The sequence below is a fragment of the Nanorana parkeri genome, unplaced genomic scaffold, assembly GCF_000935625.1.
Source record: "Nanorana parkeri isolate BGI_ZX_2015 unplaced genomic scaffold, ASM93562v1 scaffold19, whole genome shotgun sequence".
Lineage (NCBI taxonomy): Eukaryota > Metazoa > Chordata > Amphibia > Anura > Dicroglossidae > Nanorana > Nanorana parkeri.
The window spans coordinates 2,255,221-2,272,944 of NW_017306287.1; the positions used below are offsets into that span (position 1 = coordinate 2,255,221).

The window sequence follows — 17,724 nt, forward strand, 5'->3', positions numbered from 1 at the left end:
GGAGGGGGTGAGAGGGAGAGAGAGAGGAGGGGGTGAGAGGGAGAGAGAGAGGAGGGGGTGAGAGGGAGAGAGAGGGGGAGAGAGAGACAGAGACAGAGACAGAGACAGAGACAGAGACAGAGAGAGAGAGAGAGAGAGAGATGCTGACTGGCTGCACCGCAAACCTGCTCCAGATTTTGTCTACTCCAGTTTTGATAGATCCCCTCCAATAGGTCTCCTGGGCACAAAGAAAATCCAACCTGATCACCCCTTTTTTTTTTAAAGGAGTAAAACATACTCTCCCCAATACTTAGAGCCACTGTGGGAGACACTGTAGCTGTCTTACACAGGTTCTAAGACTGAGCACTGACTAATCAAGTGACCAATGGCAAGTCAGCTGTCGGACTCTCAGCAGAGTGCAGTGACTGTCAGTCAACGCTCCCCGCAAGAGATTCCCCCTGGGGAAGGGACAGACAAGGAAGGGGGTGGTGCAGCTGGCTCTGCCTCAGATATTGTTAGAATCCTTCTTGACTGCAGTGCAGCCCTGTCAGCTGGCAGCAGGCAAAAGCCTGCTATCTGCTTACTTTGGGGGTCACAGGAGTACTTTAGTAAATGGACCCAGTGACCCAAAAGAGAAGTATAGGCAAAGAAAAAAAAAAAAAAAAAGGATTGGCTTTACTTCACTTTTACTTAAAGTTCCACATTGAGTGCACCTTTAATAATACTATTTAAGCAAACACAAGTTTATATATTGCACATGCTTTTGGGGTAGTCAAGGGTTTCTTGTAAGCATTCTATCTGCTTTAGAGCTGTATAGTGATCGGACTTCTGGCTGCTTTATAACAGCAGAGAACGCTCAGTAAATATTTGCAGTTCAGCTCAGTGCAATAACCATCACTGCCAGCTCCACATTTCTTTCACCATAAATCTGTCGTAACAAATCTAATATTTACATATTACATGTAACAGTGATGTGCTGCTTTCTATTGGTGGGGATTTTCATTAAAATGTATTTTTTTTTTTAGTTTTGGATAGATTGGGGGAAGGATTAGACCATCTGTCAAATTTTTTATTGTATCCCCATTGGGCAGGTTCACCACTCTATTTGTACTGGTGACCAGTCACTGAGAGAGAAAGTAAGGGGAAATCTACATTTTAAGAGTTGTCCCCGGAAAAGCCGGTGAGGAGAAATCTTACAATGAGGAAGGAATTACGCTCACTTTGGAAGATTTCATGTAACTTCCTGTTACATTCCTGTGACAGGAAGCAAAAGTGAAATATGCCAATGGTACACAAACAGCAAAAAAATAGCCTGACGGAAGTTTAAAAACTTTTCCGACTCTACAACTCTAGCTAAACTAAAACACAAAAAAAGGCTATACATACACTTTAAAGTGGCCATGGATAGAAAGATCGCTACATATTACAAACCACATTTATAAGCTTAAGATTGGGTTTAGATCATTTTGATGTATGTGCACTTCAGTATATGATCAATACATCTCAAAAGCATTTGAGATAACATTTCTGCTTTTGGGAAAAAGCGTGTCCACATCAAATGTCAATTTTATGGCAAATTTCTGTACTGCTAATACACAATTAGGAATAAGTGTAATAGGTAGAAAGAGACAAATTGTGTTTCATTACTTGCCCACTAACAAGATGGTGTCTGCAATTTGGCTTTTAACATTCTTAGTCACAACGCTCCGCACCATAAGAATGTTAACATTCCGGGTGTGAACTAGAAGTGTATGCCTGTGCAATCTAGATTTCCCCTAGCGATCAGGAACTGATCAGCATGGCTCTAAACCATGAGATCCCAATGACAGTTTTGACCTGGGGATCACATGGGTTTGTTTACAGGCAAACCTTTCATCTCACACTGACACAGTACCGCACAGAGAGAAACGGCACTATGACAGCTGAAGGTGGCAGGCTGCAGTTAACACCCCCCACCCCAAACTTTTTTTTTTTAAACCTATAATAAAAAACATAAGCAGCATATTCATTAAAAAAATGTACCACAAGAACATACTGTATGTGCTTAAACCCAATGTAAAAATGATTTAGGAATGCAACATATTCATAGAGTTGTTGTTAACATAACCGATGCATACTGACACTGCTAAAATTTGGTCTGGACGTCTAGTTTTCAAAGATTGATGTTTAAGAATAATACATACCAGGGTGAAGACCAGGTAATACAGAGCAGTAGTTGGTAGGAGGAAGAGCAGGATTGTGAATAGCAATGTCCCGAGAAACAGCTGCAGGAGAGAGGTGATACACAGTCACAGCAGTACATTGTAAAAGTAATACATTGCAGCCAATAGAGCAGGTACAACAGTCTTTAGCCTCTGAAAACCCCCTTTTAGTTGTATTTAGTTCAGTTAGGAAGGTAAAGGTTTGTTCTTTACTTTATGAGGCTTGTGCATCACAAATACCTCCCAACGTTCTGAGATGAAAAAGTGGGATACCTTTTGCACAATGTATTTAGGCAAAAGACACACCCTTACCATACAGGCCATTAAGAATTTATATAACAAAAATGATAAGTCAAGCCAGAATTGTTGTTTTACAACAAGATACTTATGAGATAGGTTGAAGGTTTTTGTGCACAATAAACACTTTTGGTAGTTAAATAGCTCATTTTGACTGATATCTGTACATCAAACCAGAAAGCAGGACAACTGAGGAGGAAAGAGGGACAGAGGGATTTGGTTCCAAATGAAGGACAGTTGGGAAGTATGATCACATAGCAACTGGATTCCGTATTTGTTTAGTACCGGTCATACAGGAGCCTTTAAATGCAATTTAAATGAACCTATTGCTTTTTCCTGCATAGGCATTGCACCTTAACGGTAGATATTTATGGATCGGCAGTTTTTAAATGTGTATGAATGCATGCAAATTGCAAGACAGGAAATCTATCATCTTATAATCCCCCTCCTGGCAATGTGGTGGAACTGCAGGCATACGAAAGTCTAAATACCTGATCCAAGTCATAAGAGCAGGAGTCCACTCGCTGACGCAGGACATTCCACTTCTTGCCACGAAACAGCCGCCAAAGCGACGAAAGCCCGTGCATCTTGAAGCAGTATAATCTGATTGACAATTGGACGACAGTCAAAAGCAAGAACACAAAACAGGTGCTCCCATGAACAGCAGGGAAGGAGTTGAAACACAGCTGTCAGCCATTGCATGCAATAAACATTACTGTAGGATGACTGCAGACTAAAGGTGCCCACACACTTTACAACCATCGCAAGACCTTAGGCTTGCGATGGTTGTAAAGTGATTTAAAAAAACGTACGATCTGCCCATCTTGGACAGGCAGATCGTACTCGCGATCATCGCAAGCCCGCCCCCCTGAGGGGCGGGCTTCCGATGACTGCAATGCGGAACGGGCAGTGTGCTCGTGCGCACACCAGCCCGTTCGGCATTTGTCTCCCGAGCATGCCACAATCCAGCCGAAAAGCGTAAGATTTTCGGCTGGTTTTCGAACATGCTCCTTAGACAAAAGACGTGCGACTGCGATTATCGTCTGATCGCGGGATTTCTCGCGATTATCGTTGCACAAATATTGCACAGTGTATGGGAATATCAGAACACTAGTAGAAACTACATTTTGTTGGGGGTTCCAATTACATTTTAAAATGTTCATGTTAGAATAAATTCTAAACCTCGATATAACAGTACTTTCAGTTCTTCCACTAAATCATCCCAAACAGTTATTACCTTTTGGATCACTTGTCCGTCCTACTAGATTGTAAGCTCTCATGAGCCAGGCCCTCCTACCTCCTTTACTGAAATTGTATTGTCTCCCTCAGTTTTGTAAAGCGCTAAATGTTGGCACTATATAAATCCTGTATAATAATACATCTTTAATAAGTCATGTTATATATATATATATCAAAAATGACATTTCATGCAATTTGGCAGATGCTTCTTAGGGTACACAGTGAGTGTGAAGGACTACTGATTCATCCTGTCTTTATATGCAGTCCAGTATGTACCTACCTGGCCCCGTATACGTAGAAGCAGTAAATGTGGAAGGTCAGGAGGGCAATAATGTCGGAAAGGATGGACAGAGCTACTGTCAGACCCAGACAGGCAGACAAGCCGATATACCAGAGAATCACTTCAATGAAGGGAGACATCAGGCGGATGTAACCTGTAAACAGTAAAGTGAGGTCAGGAGTTAGAGCCAAGGTACATAGAGTTTCAAAGGTATCAGATTATTCATTGGCAGCATGCTGACTGGCAAGTGGCGTGAATGAGCAAGTCATAAGTAGCAACCTCTGTATTCTATTACTAAATACCTGATGAGATGTTGGGTTAAAATGTATCATCTTATAATCCCCCTCCTGGCAATGTGGTGGAACTGCAGGCATACGAAAGTCTAAATACCTGATCCAAGTCATAAGAGCAGGAGTCCACTCGCTGACGCAGGACATTCCACTTCTTGCCACGAAACAGCCGCCAAAGCGACGAAAGCCCGTGCATCTTGAAGCAGTATAATCTGATTGACAATTGGACGACAGTCAAAAGCAAGAACACAAAACAGGTGCTCCCATGAACAGCAGGGAAGGAGTTGAAACACAGCTGTCAGCCATTGCATGCAATAAACATTACTGTAGGATGACTGCAGACTAAAGGTGCCCACACACTTTACAACCATCGCAAGACCTTAGGCTTGCGATGGTTGTAAAGTGATTTAAAAAAACGTACGATCTGCCCATCTTGGACAGGCAGATCGTACTCGCGATCATCGCAAGCCCGCCCCCCTGAGGGGCGGGCTTCCGATGACTGCAATGCGGAACGGGCAGTGTGCTCGTGCGCACACCAGCCCGTTCGGCATTTGTCTCCCGAGCATGCCACAATCCAGCCGAAAAGCGTAAGATTTTCGGCTGGTTTTCGAACATGCTCCTTAGACAAAAGACGTGCGACTGCGATTATCGTCTGATCGCGGGATTTCTCGCGATTATCGTTGCACAAATATTGCACAGTGTATGGGAATATCAGAACACTAGTAGAAACTACATTTTGTTGGGGGTTCCAATTACATTTTAAAATGTTCATGTTAGAATAAATTCTAAACCTCGATATAACAGTACTTTCAGTTCTTCCACTAAATCATCCCAAACAGTTATTACCTTTTGGATCACTTGTCCGTCCTACTAGATTGTAAGCTCTCATGAGCCAGGCCCTCCTACCTCCTTTACTGAAATTGTATTGTCTCCCTCAGTTTTGTAAAGCGCTAAATGTTGGCACTATATAAATCCTGTATAATAATACATCTTTAATAAGTCATGTTATATATATATATATCAAAAATGACATTTCATGCAATTTGGCAGATGCTTCTTAGGGTACACAGTGAGTGTGAAGGACTACTGATTCATCCTGTCTTTATATGCAGTCCAGTATGTACCTACCTGGCCCCGTATACGTAGAAGCAGTAAATGTGGAAGGTCAGGAGGGCAATAATGTCGGAAAGGATGGACAGAGCTACTGTCAGACCCAGACAGGCAGACAAGCCGATATACCAGAGAATCACTTCAATGAAGGGAGACATCAGGCGGATGTAACCTGTAAACAGTAAAGTGAGGTCAGGAGTTAGAGCCAAGGTACATAGAGTTTCAAAGGTATCAGATTATTCATTGGCAGCATGCTGACTGGCAAGTGGCGTGAATGAGCAAGTCATAAGTAGCAACCTCTGTATTCTATTACTAAATACCTGATGAGATGTTGGGTTAAAATGTAAAGAAAAAAAACACACCAGCGCTGACAGAAGTGAATCTGTGAGCCTAGCACTGGCAGTTACAGTGATTTCTTATAAGGAAAACTTGTTCATCTTTAAGGATCCCCAAACTGTTACCAGAACGTACTTATCCACAGGTGGATGTGATACATAAAGAATCTTCCCAGCACCTCGTCCAAGGCCCGGTTCATCTTCAACCCAGCGGGAGCTCCCATCAGCCACTGCAGCAGCTCCTGGAGCTCCAAAGCTATTCGCTACATACAAAGTCAGAAATTAAAACTCGGACAGATAAGAGAATTAAGAACATTTAAACTGAACAACCAAAATGTAAAGTGGTGAACATGGAAAAACTGCACCAAAATGTTCCGTTAAAACAAGAACCTCTCTCCTCTGGGTGCTAGATGCCTTTTATTACCTTTACTTACCCTCAGCACTGCTGTGCACAGCTCAATCCCCATTGCTGCCCAGTTTAAGCTGCAGTACTTCCAGGTATTGGGTACAAATGTGAAACTTCCCTTGCCCTCCCATAATGTAGTCTCAGACGCCAATTCCTAGGGCCTGAGCCCCGTCACGTGGGAATAGAGGGATTTTAGAGGCAGCGGAGATTCTATGGACAAGTCCCTAATGCTTGATTCTGAGCTCTCCTTTCAGCCCCACATCCAATCACTATTTACAGTAAATCTTGCCGACTCAACCTCCGTAACATTTCCAAACTTTTACCCTTTTAACAAACGACACGGTAAAGCTTCTAATTCACTACCTTGTAATCTCTCGCCTTGAAACTCCCTTCTTGTTGGCCTACCACTAAACAGGCTATCCCCGCTTCAGTCTATCATGAATACTGCTGCCAGACTCATCCACCTTACCAACCGATCAGTGTCCACCACCCAGCTCTGCCAGTCCCTCCACTGGCTCCCACTTCCCCGAAGTATAACATTCAAAATACCAACAATAACCTACAATGCCATCTACAACTCTGCCCCCAACTACATCCCCCACCACATATCAAAATATTATCCAAATCGTCCTTTCAAGACCTCCTGCTCTCCAACTCTCGTGTCACCTCCTCCCATACTCACCTCCAGGACTTCTCCAGAGTGTCTCCCATAGTCTGGAACTCTCTACCGCAATCTGTTTGCTTATCTCCTACTCTGTCCATCTTTAGGCGATCCCTGAAAACATCCCTTCAGAGAAGCCTATCCCACCTCAAAATAAATAACCATCTTTCCACTTCTTCCAATAACTCATCCTATGCAATTATTACTTTTTGTATCACTTGCCCCTCCTACTAGATTGTAAGCCCTCACAAGCAGGGCCCTCCTAACACTCCTGTATTGAAATGTAACTAACTGTACCGTCTCTCCATGTTGTAAAACGCTGCGCAAACTGTTGGTGCTATATAACTCCTGAATAATAATAAGAACAATAATAATGCTTGAGACTGTCCCTAAAACTGAGGTACATTTTGTAGCTATTGATGGTGGGCCATAGGGTTAAGCCATTTTGTAGCTATTGATGGTGGGCCATAGGGATAAATAGGGATTTTTTATGCAACTGCAGACAGCATGCCCCTTCTCCCCCCAGCTTGCCCCTTCTCCCCCCAGCTTGCCCCTTCTCCCCCCAGCTCCTCACAAATTCCTTTTTCTTTTGTTAAAGACACGTCCTGTATGAAAGGGGAAATTTACCTTCATGACTGAAATCTGCTGTCTCTTTTCATGTCTTAAGAGGGAGCCTTAACATCAGTGGCAGATATTTCAATTATGCACGGCACTGCCGCTTAAAGGGAACAAAAACAACCATACAACTTACGTCAGCGACAGGGATGAGAACTTACGTCAGCGACAGGGATGAGAGCATCAGCCATCTGACCTATATGATCTCCCTGGTACAGCCAGGACATCAATAGAATGCCCATAGTCACATCTAGTAATAGTGACATGACAATGTTGGCCTTTCTGAAAAGCAGAACATAAGACAAGTCAAATAATTAACACTGAAAAGTGAACTCAGTGACGCAGAAACTTTTCAGCCACGTGTCATCTCCAGATCTCATATGGAAGGCGAGCTTCATTGAATATATGTAAAAAGGACAACAGAAGGTAAGTGTAAAAACTTAAAGTGTATGTCAAGTCACGGACTTTATTGGGTGGGGAAGGATTAGAGCACCTAATATCCAGGGCTCCATTAAGCTGCCCACACACCTTACAATTTATCTGCAGATTTTCTGTGGTCAGATGGAAAAGGTGCAACAGATTTCTCCATCTACACTTAACTGTGTGGATGGAGTAATCTCCACCTGGGCCAATCTGTTGCACTTTTTCCATCTGACCACAGAAAATCTGCAGATAAATTGTAAGGTGTATGGGCACCTTTAGAGAGATTCCTCCTCACCCACTATGTCACTGACAACAGTTTCATCAGACAGGAAGTGGGAGAAAATATGCAACGGGCACAGACGGGAATAAAAAAAAAAATCTAACAGTGGTTCTAGGTTTCTTCTACCCCATTAAGAAAATTCTGTCTGTATTGCTGTTGGCAAGTTCCCCACACTTCCTGTCTGGTAAAACATTATCACTAGGACAGGACAAAGGTACATTTCTCTAACCCCTGACAGGGGTTCTCAGCTTTCCCCACTCTATCCAAAACTAAGGAAAAAATGTTGGCTTGACATACAGTTTAATTAAACTAACCTCTCCTAAAGCTAGGATGCAGGGGTACCATTACAGAAATGCTTCTGCTCTGTGCGCTCTCTACCTCTGGTCTCTGATATGTTTTTGCAATGGAATTAGTCCCTGCAATAGAAGTCTATGGGGCCACCAATGCAGACAATTAATACATTTAGAAAACTGCAGGGACAGGAAGTATACAAAGAATGAAAGCATGGAGCAGAGGGGTAGGCAGTAGAGGTGGCCATTCTGGGCCATTTAGCAAGAGGGGAGTGCAAAAAGGACAGGACAATCGAGGCTACTGAAGTAGATCCCATATCATGGGGGGAGAAAGGTTCCACCTCGAGTGCTAAAGGATCTGTATACACTTATCTCACAGTCCTTTTCAGATATAATTCCCAACGCTCTCTGAGGGGGGGAGGGGGAATTAATCAAAACTGAAGCAGGCAAAATCTGGAGCAGCTGTGCATGGCAACCAATCAGCTTCTCTCTCTAGTTTGCTCAGTTAAGATTTGAAAATGAAAGAGAGAAGCTGGTTGGCTGCCATACACAGCTGCTCTAGGTTTTGTGTGCTCCAGTTTTGATAAATTCCCCTTCAGAGAAGCCTATATAGCCCATGGCATGGCTCTGTATTTACTATTTCTAACATTCTACTCTTCTACTCTTGTACTCTTCTACTAAAAAGAAAAAAACAAGTTTTCATAGTTCTTTGCGTCCACTGCTTTTCAGTAAAGTCTGCTCTGAGCAACTGTGTCCATGAGTAGCATCAAAATCAGGTTAGGGAGAATCCAGCATCAATTTTATTGTGTACAGTTATGCAGTGAAGGATCAGGACAAGAGAGAAACTAAAAAAAGGAAGGAAATATAGAAAATGTAAAGTGACAGACATGGAGATGACAGGAGGCTGGCAGAAGTGAAAAGCAGAGGTTACCAGCATAAAGTAGAGAGGAAAGCAGTGGGTACCTCATGAAAGTCACATGGTCAGGTGCTTTCTCTGAGCTGCTGATCAGTCGAAGGTTCTCTAGACGTCTCCCCAACTGTTCACAAGTAGACATCTTGTTCCACAGGAAGGAAAGCGGCTTCCCACTAAGAACCCTGCAATAAAGCAGACTTCAAATTATTAACAGGACAATCAGAGTGTATTTGTATATAGGAAATGTACTGCATTACAGTAAGACAGGTCTTTTCATTATAGTCTTATTTCCTTCCATTAATGGTGTATAGAAATCATTGTAGAGGAGTAAAAACGAGTGGCTGGGGTCCATTAGTGGGGGGTGAGGTGTGTTACCACTGCAGTTTGGCAGTTCACATGTACCTGGCAGAAGTGCTATGTGGATGATTTAGTGACACCCGGTCACAGCATCAGTGTAGCTCTTCCCCACTCTGCTGGTAAGAAATATTTCAAAGAAATACATTTAGATATTCTGTGTAACTGGGAACACAGAACAATCATATAGAAGGGTTTTCTCAAAACGGACTGCAGAAGTGGAAATACATTCTAAATTTTCATCCCTCTCCTACAATTTAGAAACAAAAGAAAGGCAGCGATCTTCGACCAAATCCAGTCATTCAACCATAATGAGGCTTCAGATACCAAAAAAAGAGAGAAGGGGGTTTTAATGTTGCCAGAACACATTATGTCAAGACCCTTAAAGTGACATTAAACCCTCAGATTTTTTAACATAAACCAATACTGTAATGTGTCCCTTACTGTAATCCATGGTTGTTTCCCTTCTCTTTGCTGCTCTTCCTTTTAAATCCTCATGTCTTCTCATGCTTGGTGAGAACTTCCCTTTTCAGCTCAGGGCCTCTTCCTGTAGTGCTGGCTCAGGTTACAAGCCTATAGAAACGTACACACAGACACCGTGTATCTATTCCTCAGACAAGGCAGTCTGCTGCAAAACAGAAGTTCTGCAGAGCATGAGAACAGATACAGATTTAAAAGGAAGAGCAGCAAAGAGAAGGGAAACGACCATGGATTACAGTAAGGCACACATTACAGTATTGTTTTATGTTAAAAAATCTGAGGGTTTAATGTCACTTTAAGTTAAAACATTCCTTTATTAAAGTAGCATCATAAAATATGAATAATCAAACGATTAAAAAAAAAAAATCATAAAAGCAAAAGTTCGATCGGACCCTCAAGCCACATCTGAGGGTGACAGCAAACCGCGAGTATGAATTGTATTTGGATCTTAAGCTTAGTGTCCTCTTTTAGTTTGTTGTCTTTATTAAAGTTTTGTGACCCGCTGTGGCTTAGGAATGGTTCAGAACCATATTTCAACCAGAGCAGACCATGAGAATTCAGATGTGGCTTGAGGGTTTGATTAATTTTTACCGTTTGATTATAAATATTTTATGATAATGCCTAATAAAGGAACGGTTTAGCTGGTTCTTAGTATAAAGTGTTCTGGCACCTTTAACCTCTTGCCGTCCGCCCATAGTAAAAAAACAGACGGACGGCACTGGTACATCTGCGGGTTGCCGTCTCCAGACGGCTATTTTTTTCTGCTCGCGCGCGCCCCCTAATTCTCTCTTTTTTTGGTACTGAAGGGTTGTTGGACTAGAGGTGTGGCGAGATTCTTTTTCTATGATCCCAAACCATTATATGCAATTTTAGACATAATGAGGCTTCAGTTTAGTGCTTTCCTATAAAAAAATTGCTAACAGGAAAACATTTTTGCCCACAGTATCCAATCAGAATACTTGTTTATTTTTTTAAATCATGGACCGTAGGAATGACAGCTGAAAGCTGACTGGTTGCTATAGACAACAAAAAAAGTGCTTGGCAGCACACTTTTCAGAAGTCCTTAAAGTGACATTAAAGCCAGATTCCCCCCACCCACAGTGCTAATGTAAGGACTTACCTTAAATGATGTCTCTTAATCCATTCATCATCTTCGATCCAGCGCCGACTCCTCTGTCCTCCTCTTTGTTCATGTCCCACGGAGTCTGTGCGGGTGCACGTTACGCCATATACTTACCTTGTGTCTCACCTCAACTCCCGGCTGAACACCTGAACTGCGCATGCGCCAGCCCGAAAAACGTTCAGATGTTCGTACGGGAGGGTGCGGTGGAGACACAGGTAAGTTTTAACCCCTTTTTGAAAAGTTTTTTTTTTTTTTAGTGTTTTTGCATATATCTACAACTTTCTAGCAGTAGATATATGCAAAAACAAATGTGGGTTTAATAACCCTTCAAGAAAGTAATATTAATAATAGACTCAAGGCCAGCTACCCCAAGGGTAAGTGTACCGCTTTACCATGCTTTATAAAAGTGCTTTGTCCTTCTCTTACTCTGGGGACTATGAAGCAAGTGAGGTCCAATTCATTCTACTGAAGAAGGAAACACTGCAGAGAACACTTTTGGATAGGAGGAAAACCCTATCACATGACCTGTCAAAGTCATGTGACAGGGCTCTCTTTCTACAACTGTTCTCTGCAGTGGCTGCAGTTGGCAACTCAGATGACATACTGTTTGCAATAATTGTCCAGAACAAACCTGAATTACTACCAGCAGACAAACCCTGATGAGGGGGTAGTTATGAGCCCCCTGAATGCATTGGCTTTTTGATTACATGTTGTGAAAAATAAAAATTCTTACTGGACAGAATCAATCTTTGCAGTGCTCTCATCCTTGTAATGACATCCATTAGGACTCCGCTCTTACCTGAGATTACATATGCTGGTGATCAGCGAGGCAAAAAATGAGATGACAGCACACAATGGCACAGACGACTGCTTGCACAGTTCCACAATAATACTGGCCTCCACCCCTTCAGACTGCCAGTGTGTTAGGTTCACCAGCACCCCATCATACTTGTCCTTGGCGAAGAGTGGCTGGTTCTTGGCCACTGTCTCAAACACAGAAGCGATCTCCGAATATTCAGATGCAGAGTGTAACTCGGACAGCATCAGCTTCCTCTGGTCATAGTACGTCAAGACCACGTCCTCTGACCCTTCGCCCTCCATCCTCTCTACCCTACAATCCCAGAACTTGCTTGAAGACTCCCGGGAGATCCGCAGCCATGGCTGGTGACTGAAGATACTGCCCAGCTCTCCCAGAAAATTGTCCATCTTGTCATCTTTGTCCTTCCTGGCATGGCTCCAGGTCCCTAGAACGGAGAGGCTCAGTCCGGTCATCTTCTCTATCTGGCTCAGATAGCTCTTCACATTAGCTGGGATGAAAGGAAAATGCAGCGTGGCCAATACTACAGCAGACCTGTGCTCTGCCAGCCAGCGTCCAATCAGAAGACCGTTCTCTGCTGCTGAACATGCGGTGGGGAAGAAGATCTTAACAGCCATAATGACTGTAAAAAAGCACAAATATGAGAATTCAGTTTTAACAATATACATAATGTCCTTTTCAACATGTGAACAATTATTTGGAATAATAAAAGGAAACCTGGTATTTTTTAACAAGCCTCAGGGTTCAAATTGCTACAAACATGTCATGTGTATGACAAGCATAAAAGACGCAGAGCATGAAGCCAGCGCTAATATGAATAACTGCGACCAAGACTTTATAGCCTATCCCTGTCCTGGCATAGAGGGTTCGGTCTGCGCTGCAGCATAGTGTGCACTAGGCTTTCTGTACCACTATGGCTTGTTATGACAGGTTCTCTTAAAAGAAGAACTTTTTTTTTTTTTACACAAAAGGGTGAAGAGTTTGGAGAAGGCAGAACTGAACAATCTAGGACAACATCAGCTATTTTGTCCTAGATTGTTCACGTCTTCTGCCTTCTCCAAACTCTTCACCCTTTTGTGAATAACCCTGTTACTTTGTTATTCTCTTAAAGCAGACCATTACCCCCTTTCACTAAAAATCACATCAGCATGCAGCTCTGCATGCTAATATGAAATCATCTTATATTCATTAGCTAAACAAACATTTTAATTTACATACAAATAGAATTCATCCACTTCCTGGTCCACTTCTGGCAAAAATTATGTAATGTGCCCAAGCACTGCATCCTGGGAAGGTTACATCAGCAGAGCATTGCTGGGAAATATCATCTGTAATCTCAGGAGATCTCAGGGAAAGGCATTTTCCTCTCCTGAGATTATGGACATGGTCACATGTCCTAGTCACATGTGCCAGAGTTCCAGGTAATAAAGGGAGAGCTAGTAATCTGCTCTTAGCACTGTCAGAAGACTGGGGAAGAAAAGAGAAATAGGGTATGCAAAGAATACAAAGCCTGCAATGATCTAGAAGTGTGAGTTTGTAGATTGTCATTACTAAACACTTCTGAAGGTGTGTTTGTTGTTATTTTAAAGATATGCCTAAAGGTCCTCTTTAAGTTCAGCAACAGCCAAAATAGGAAAACCTGTCCTCTGCCACCAGCTGCAGAGAAAGACCCCCTGCTTTCTGTGGGGAAAAGGAGTCTCTCTGTAGCGGGCCCACATACCCCCTCCTGAGTCAGAGCTCTGCAATCAGTGGCGAGCATAAGCTATACTAAATGCAGAGCTATAGGTCTGACTTAGCAGGGTGCATGTGGGACCTCTGCAGAGAGTCCACTGCTCCTCACAGAGATCAAGGGTCCTTCCCTGCAGCTGCTGGGAAGGGACAGGCTTTTCTATGCAGGCTGTTGATTTTTAAACTTAAACGGAGTGAAGATTTTGTATATCATTTGTATTGGAGTGTATATGGACGATTTAAGCTGAAAGTTGGGTTTTAAATGAGAACTCTAGGTCTGCTTGTCCACAATGTGTTCAGAGCCGTCCCTCGCTGCTCCGGCTTCTAGGTTTGTGCGCTTCCTCTAGTAATTTAGCAGCCACTGATAAAGTTACATCTCCCGCTCTGTAAACTACACAAAGCATTCGCCACAGGTTGCGTACACTATATAAACCTATATAAACATTGCTAGGCATGTAAAAAAAATTATTGGGGGGTTAGCAAAACAAACATGCAAAGTGCATATCCTATAGCAATTTCTCTTTTAAAGGTAAAGCCCCACGTGAAGGCTCCCACACCCAGCATCAGACTGTGCAATACAACCATGCTGCTGGCCATGCACACAATTTTTGGTCATTCCCATCCAGCTTTCAATTGCAAAAACAGGCAAAGGATAAGGCAACCCACCATCAACAAATTCTGTCACCTCCCTCAGGCAATTATATCGGGGTGGGGCAACCTTCCTATATCCCTTTCTTTAGTATTGCAATTGAAAGTTGCTGTGTGTGTCCCCCCAGCATTGCAATACAATCTTCTGCCAATCAGGCCCTGTGTGGGATGCAGTTCTGTGTAACACGAAGGCACAGTATGAAGGAAATAATTTACAATAACACCTGGGCATGCTGGGAAGTGTAGTGCCCCGACTACAGGTGTCTTTGGACTGCACCAGCCCGACAAGACTCCTGTGTATAAAGCCTCACCTGAGCTCACAGGGCGGCCGGCCTCTCACACACTGGCACACACAGGAGTCATGTGACCATCCCCGTCTATCCACTCTAAAGGTTAATTAATGGCATTAGGAGGTCACTGTGCCCGCAGGATGCCCATTCTCAGACACTTCCGCCTTCTCCACTTGCGTAACTAAGCGACGCGGTCCGCGGTCTAAAGCGCCCGGGAGGGAACAGTGCGCTGTGCCTTTTGGTTCCGGGGAAGAGGACGTCTGAAGCCACTTTTGCTGCCCCTGACAATAAGGAAATGAGTGCTTGCCCAATTAAGTCTGCATTTGTATTGGGTGGGTGTGGGTTATGATTTCAATATTTCATTTAGATTTGTGATGTGCAAACGTAATTAAATTGCCCTTCTCTGGGGGAAGCTTTTAAAGAGGCCCTGTCATATGTCAATTCAGGGCAAAGTAGTGATGCCTTCCACCCCCAGTAAGGTATACATGCTGCCTCCCAGTTCAGGAGTTGACCCTGAGCTCAAGTATCAGATGGTGTTGGAGCTGCAGGGCAGAAGCTGCGTCCCCATGACAGTGTTTTGGCCTGGCGACTGACCGCCCAGGCCAGTCACTTCCACTTGTGACTTGGGAGGTCCGATGGAGTGTGGACTGGTGATTATACCTTTCTAGAAAGGTGGGCTACTGTCACTTTTGCCCTGAATGGGCAGGAGAGAGTGTTCATTTGACACTCTGGCCCTCTAGCTGTGTTAAAACTACAAATCCCATGATGCATTTGTCTGGGAGTCATGCCTGTGGCTTTGAGAATCTTGCAATACCTCATGGGATTTGTAGTTCCACAACAGCTGGAGGGCCGGAGTCGCCCACCCTTGCTTTAAATCCCAACACCAACCATTTTCCACATTTAGGATAGAGTGAACTACAGTTAATTTTTTTGCCAGATGTTTATTTCTGTCTGTAACCCTCATTGGGGATATTTTCTCACACTTGTGCCTGGGACATCCACGGGAAGTAAAGTTGCTCTAGAAACATTTCCAAGTGGTGTGGGCAAAAATAGGAAAAGCCTGAAGGGCAGCAGAGGCGCCTGGATAACAATCCAGCGAGACCATATGTATCCTGATCAAATCTAAAATTCCTAAATGCCAAAATAACGCGTTTGATGACATGAAACGGGAAAAGTGACTTCTTCAGACTAGCAGTGTGTACACAAACAAGCAAAGCTTGCAGAATGCAGTACAACTTTGATCAGAATATCTATGCCTCCATGGTAGGGGAGCAAAGGTGCCTATTATCCGGGCACCTCTGCTCCCCTACCAACAAGACTATTCAACAAACTGCCTTGGCTAACCCACAAATCATCATATAAGCCCTGAACAGGGGGGAGGCCTATCCCCCGAAAATGCATTGGCTGTATCTGACATTCTTTTTTTAAATAATTGTAATACTTTTATAATTTTAATGTTTCCTTCTTGTTCCTGTTGTTCAGACGCTGCCTACAGCTCCCAGTCTCAGCTTTATTGTATGAATTGAATAAATCATCCTCATAGATGTCTATAGTGTTAGGACCAGAAGCCAGTGGGCATCATGTAAACTGCAGGGAGAGGAGATTTAGCAGCAGTCTCCCTCCAGAGGAGGACAGCACACAGGTCGGTGTAACTCACTGCTATTTAAAGGGTATCTGTGGTCAAAAACTAAAAATAATTATGTATTTCTATATTGAATTTCCTTAAGTTCTATCCCACTCCCAATAACCACAATGATCTAGAAGATTGTGAACTTATTAAAGATGCACATAGGATGTACCTCCTTAATGCACTGATACCACTTGTGTCACCACTCTCACAGAGCCTGCCTTCTGAACTACAACTCAACGTCTGAACAATGTAACATTATCATTGCTTGCTGGAAGCAATGCATGATGGAATATGTAGTGTTGAGAAAAGGAGATTGCATCACATCAAGCAGCAGGGAAAGAGACACAAAGCACACAGGAAGTTGATGAAAGTGATGGGCAGACAGAAGGCAGCGCTCACTACATAAAAGGGATTTCTTTCAAGTAAGCTTTGATTGTATTATGAAAAGCAACTCTAGTTTGTATTCCTATTACAGTGCTGATGTTATAACAGGATAGGATATGCTGGGACTTTACTAATTTAACCCTTTAAGTTACTCACCCTCCAAAGTTTATAATTCACTTGTCCACGCTTCTTCCAAAAGCAAGCCCTGGCAAATGTTTTAAGCCAGTGAAATGTGTTAGATTGATTGTCTGACGTTTAATTAAAAGTAATACATTTCTACTGGATCTATTACTAACATGGTGCGCTCTCATTCTTTACACTGTGTCTAGACTACTCTGGGGACCCTCAGGGATACCCCATGTAACAGAGAGCTGCCTCTCCTTACCTGGATATCAAATTCTCTCCTAGCATGTCATAATAAAATTGTAAATCCCATAAGAAATAAAAAGCAGCCAAGATTCCATCTGGTGCAGTTTTCTGGATAAACCACCTCCTTGTGTTTTGATAGACGGCAAACATTTTGCATTGAACTCTTATAGGATGTTGGTGTTTTATCTCAATAATATGTCTTTAAAGCAAAATAACTAGAAAGGAATTTGCTGCTGAAACTTGTCAGCATATACAGTATATGTATTGTTGCATACATGTAATAATAGTGGTAAAGTAATGTACAGAAAACTCATACAAACACAAACACACACACACACATATATAAACTGAGTATTGTAGTATGCAATGAAACCTTTCTTATTGGACTAACATATTATTAAAAAGACAAGCTTTCGAGAGTTAACCTCTCTTCTTCAGGTCAGAAGACAAGCTTTCGAGAGTTAACCTCTCTTCTTAAGGTATTGCTTCTGACCTGAAGAAGAGAGGTTAACTCTGGAAAGCTTGTCTTTTTAATAATATGTTAGTCCAATAAGAAAGGTTTCATTGCATACTACAATACTC

The 17,724-nt window shown here is 42.8% G+C and overlaps 1 protein-coding gene across 2 annotated transcripts in view; it reads right to left on the bottom strand.

Annotated features, from left to right (window-relative positions):
* The window catches only part of PIGQ (phosphatidylinositol glycan anchor biosynthesis class Q), a 24,190-nt gene that overhangs the window by 6,356 nt on the left and 110 nt on the right, over window positions 1-17,724 (bottom strand). The window contains exons 1-8 of one of the 2 annotated variants that reach the window (XM_018561333.1): window positions 14,781-14,945; window positions 12,076-12,715; window positions 9,370-9,501; window positions 7,575-7,695; window positions 5,868-5,994; window positions 5,415-5,568; window positions 4,387-4,498; window positions 2,163-2,243 (exon numbers count right to left, since the gene is read on the bottom strand). In XM_018561333.1, coding sequence (XP_018416835.1) covers window positions 2,163-2,243; window positions 4,387-4,498; window positions 5,415-5,568; window positions 5,868-5,994; window positions 7,575-7,695; window positions 9,370-9,501; window positions 12,076-12,710 — 1,362 coding nt within the window. In that variant the 5' untranslated portion in view covers window positions 12,711-12,715; window positions 14,781-14,945. Of the gene's footprint in view, window positions 1-2,162; window positions 2,244-4,386; window positions 4,499-5,414; window positions 5,569-5,867; window positions 5,995-7,574; window positions 7,696-9,369; window positions 9,502-12,075; window positions 12,716-14,780; window positions 14,946-17,724 lie in introns of those variants that run through there. The other variant, XM_018561340.1, reaches the window with a different exon arrangement.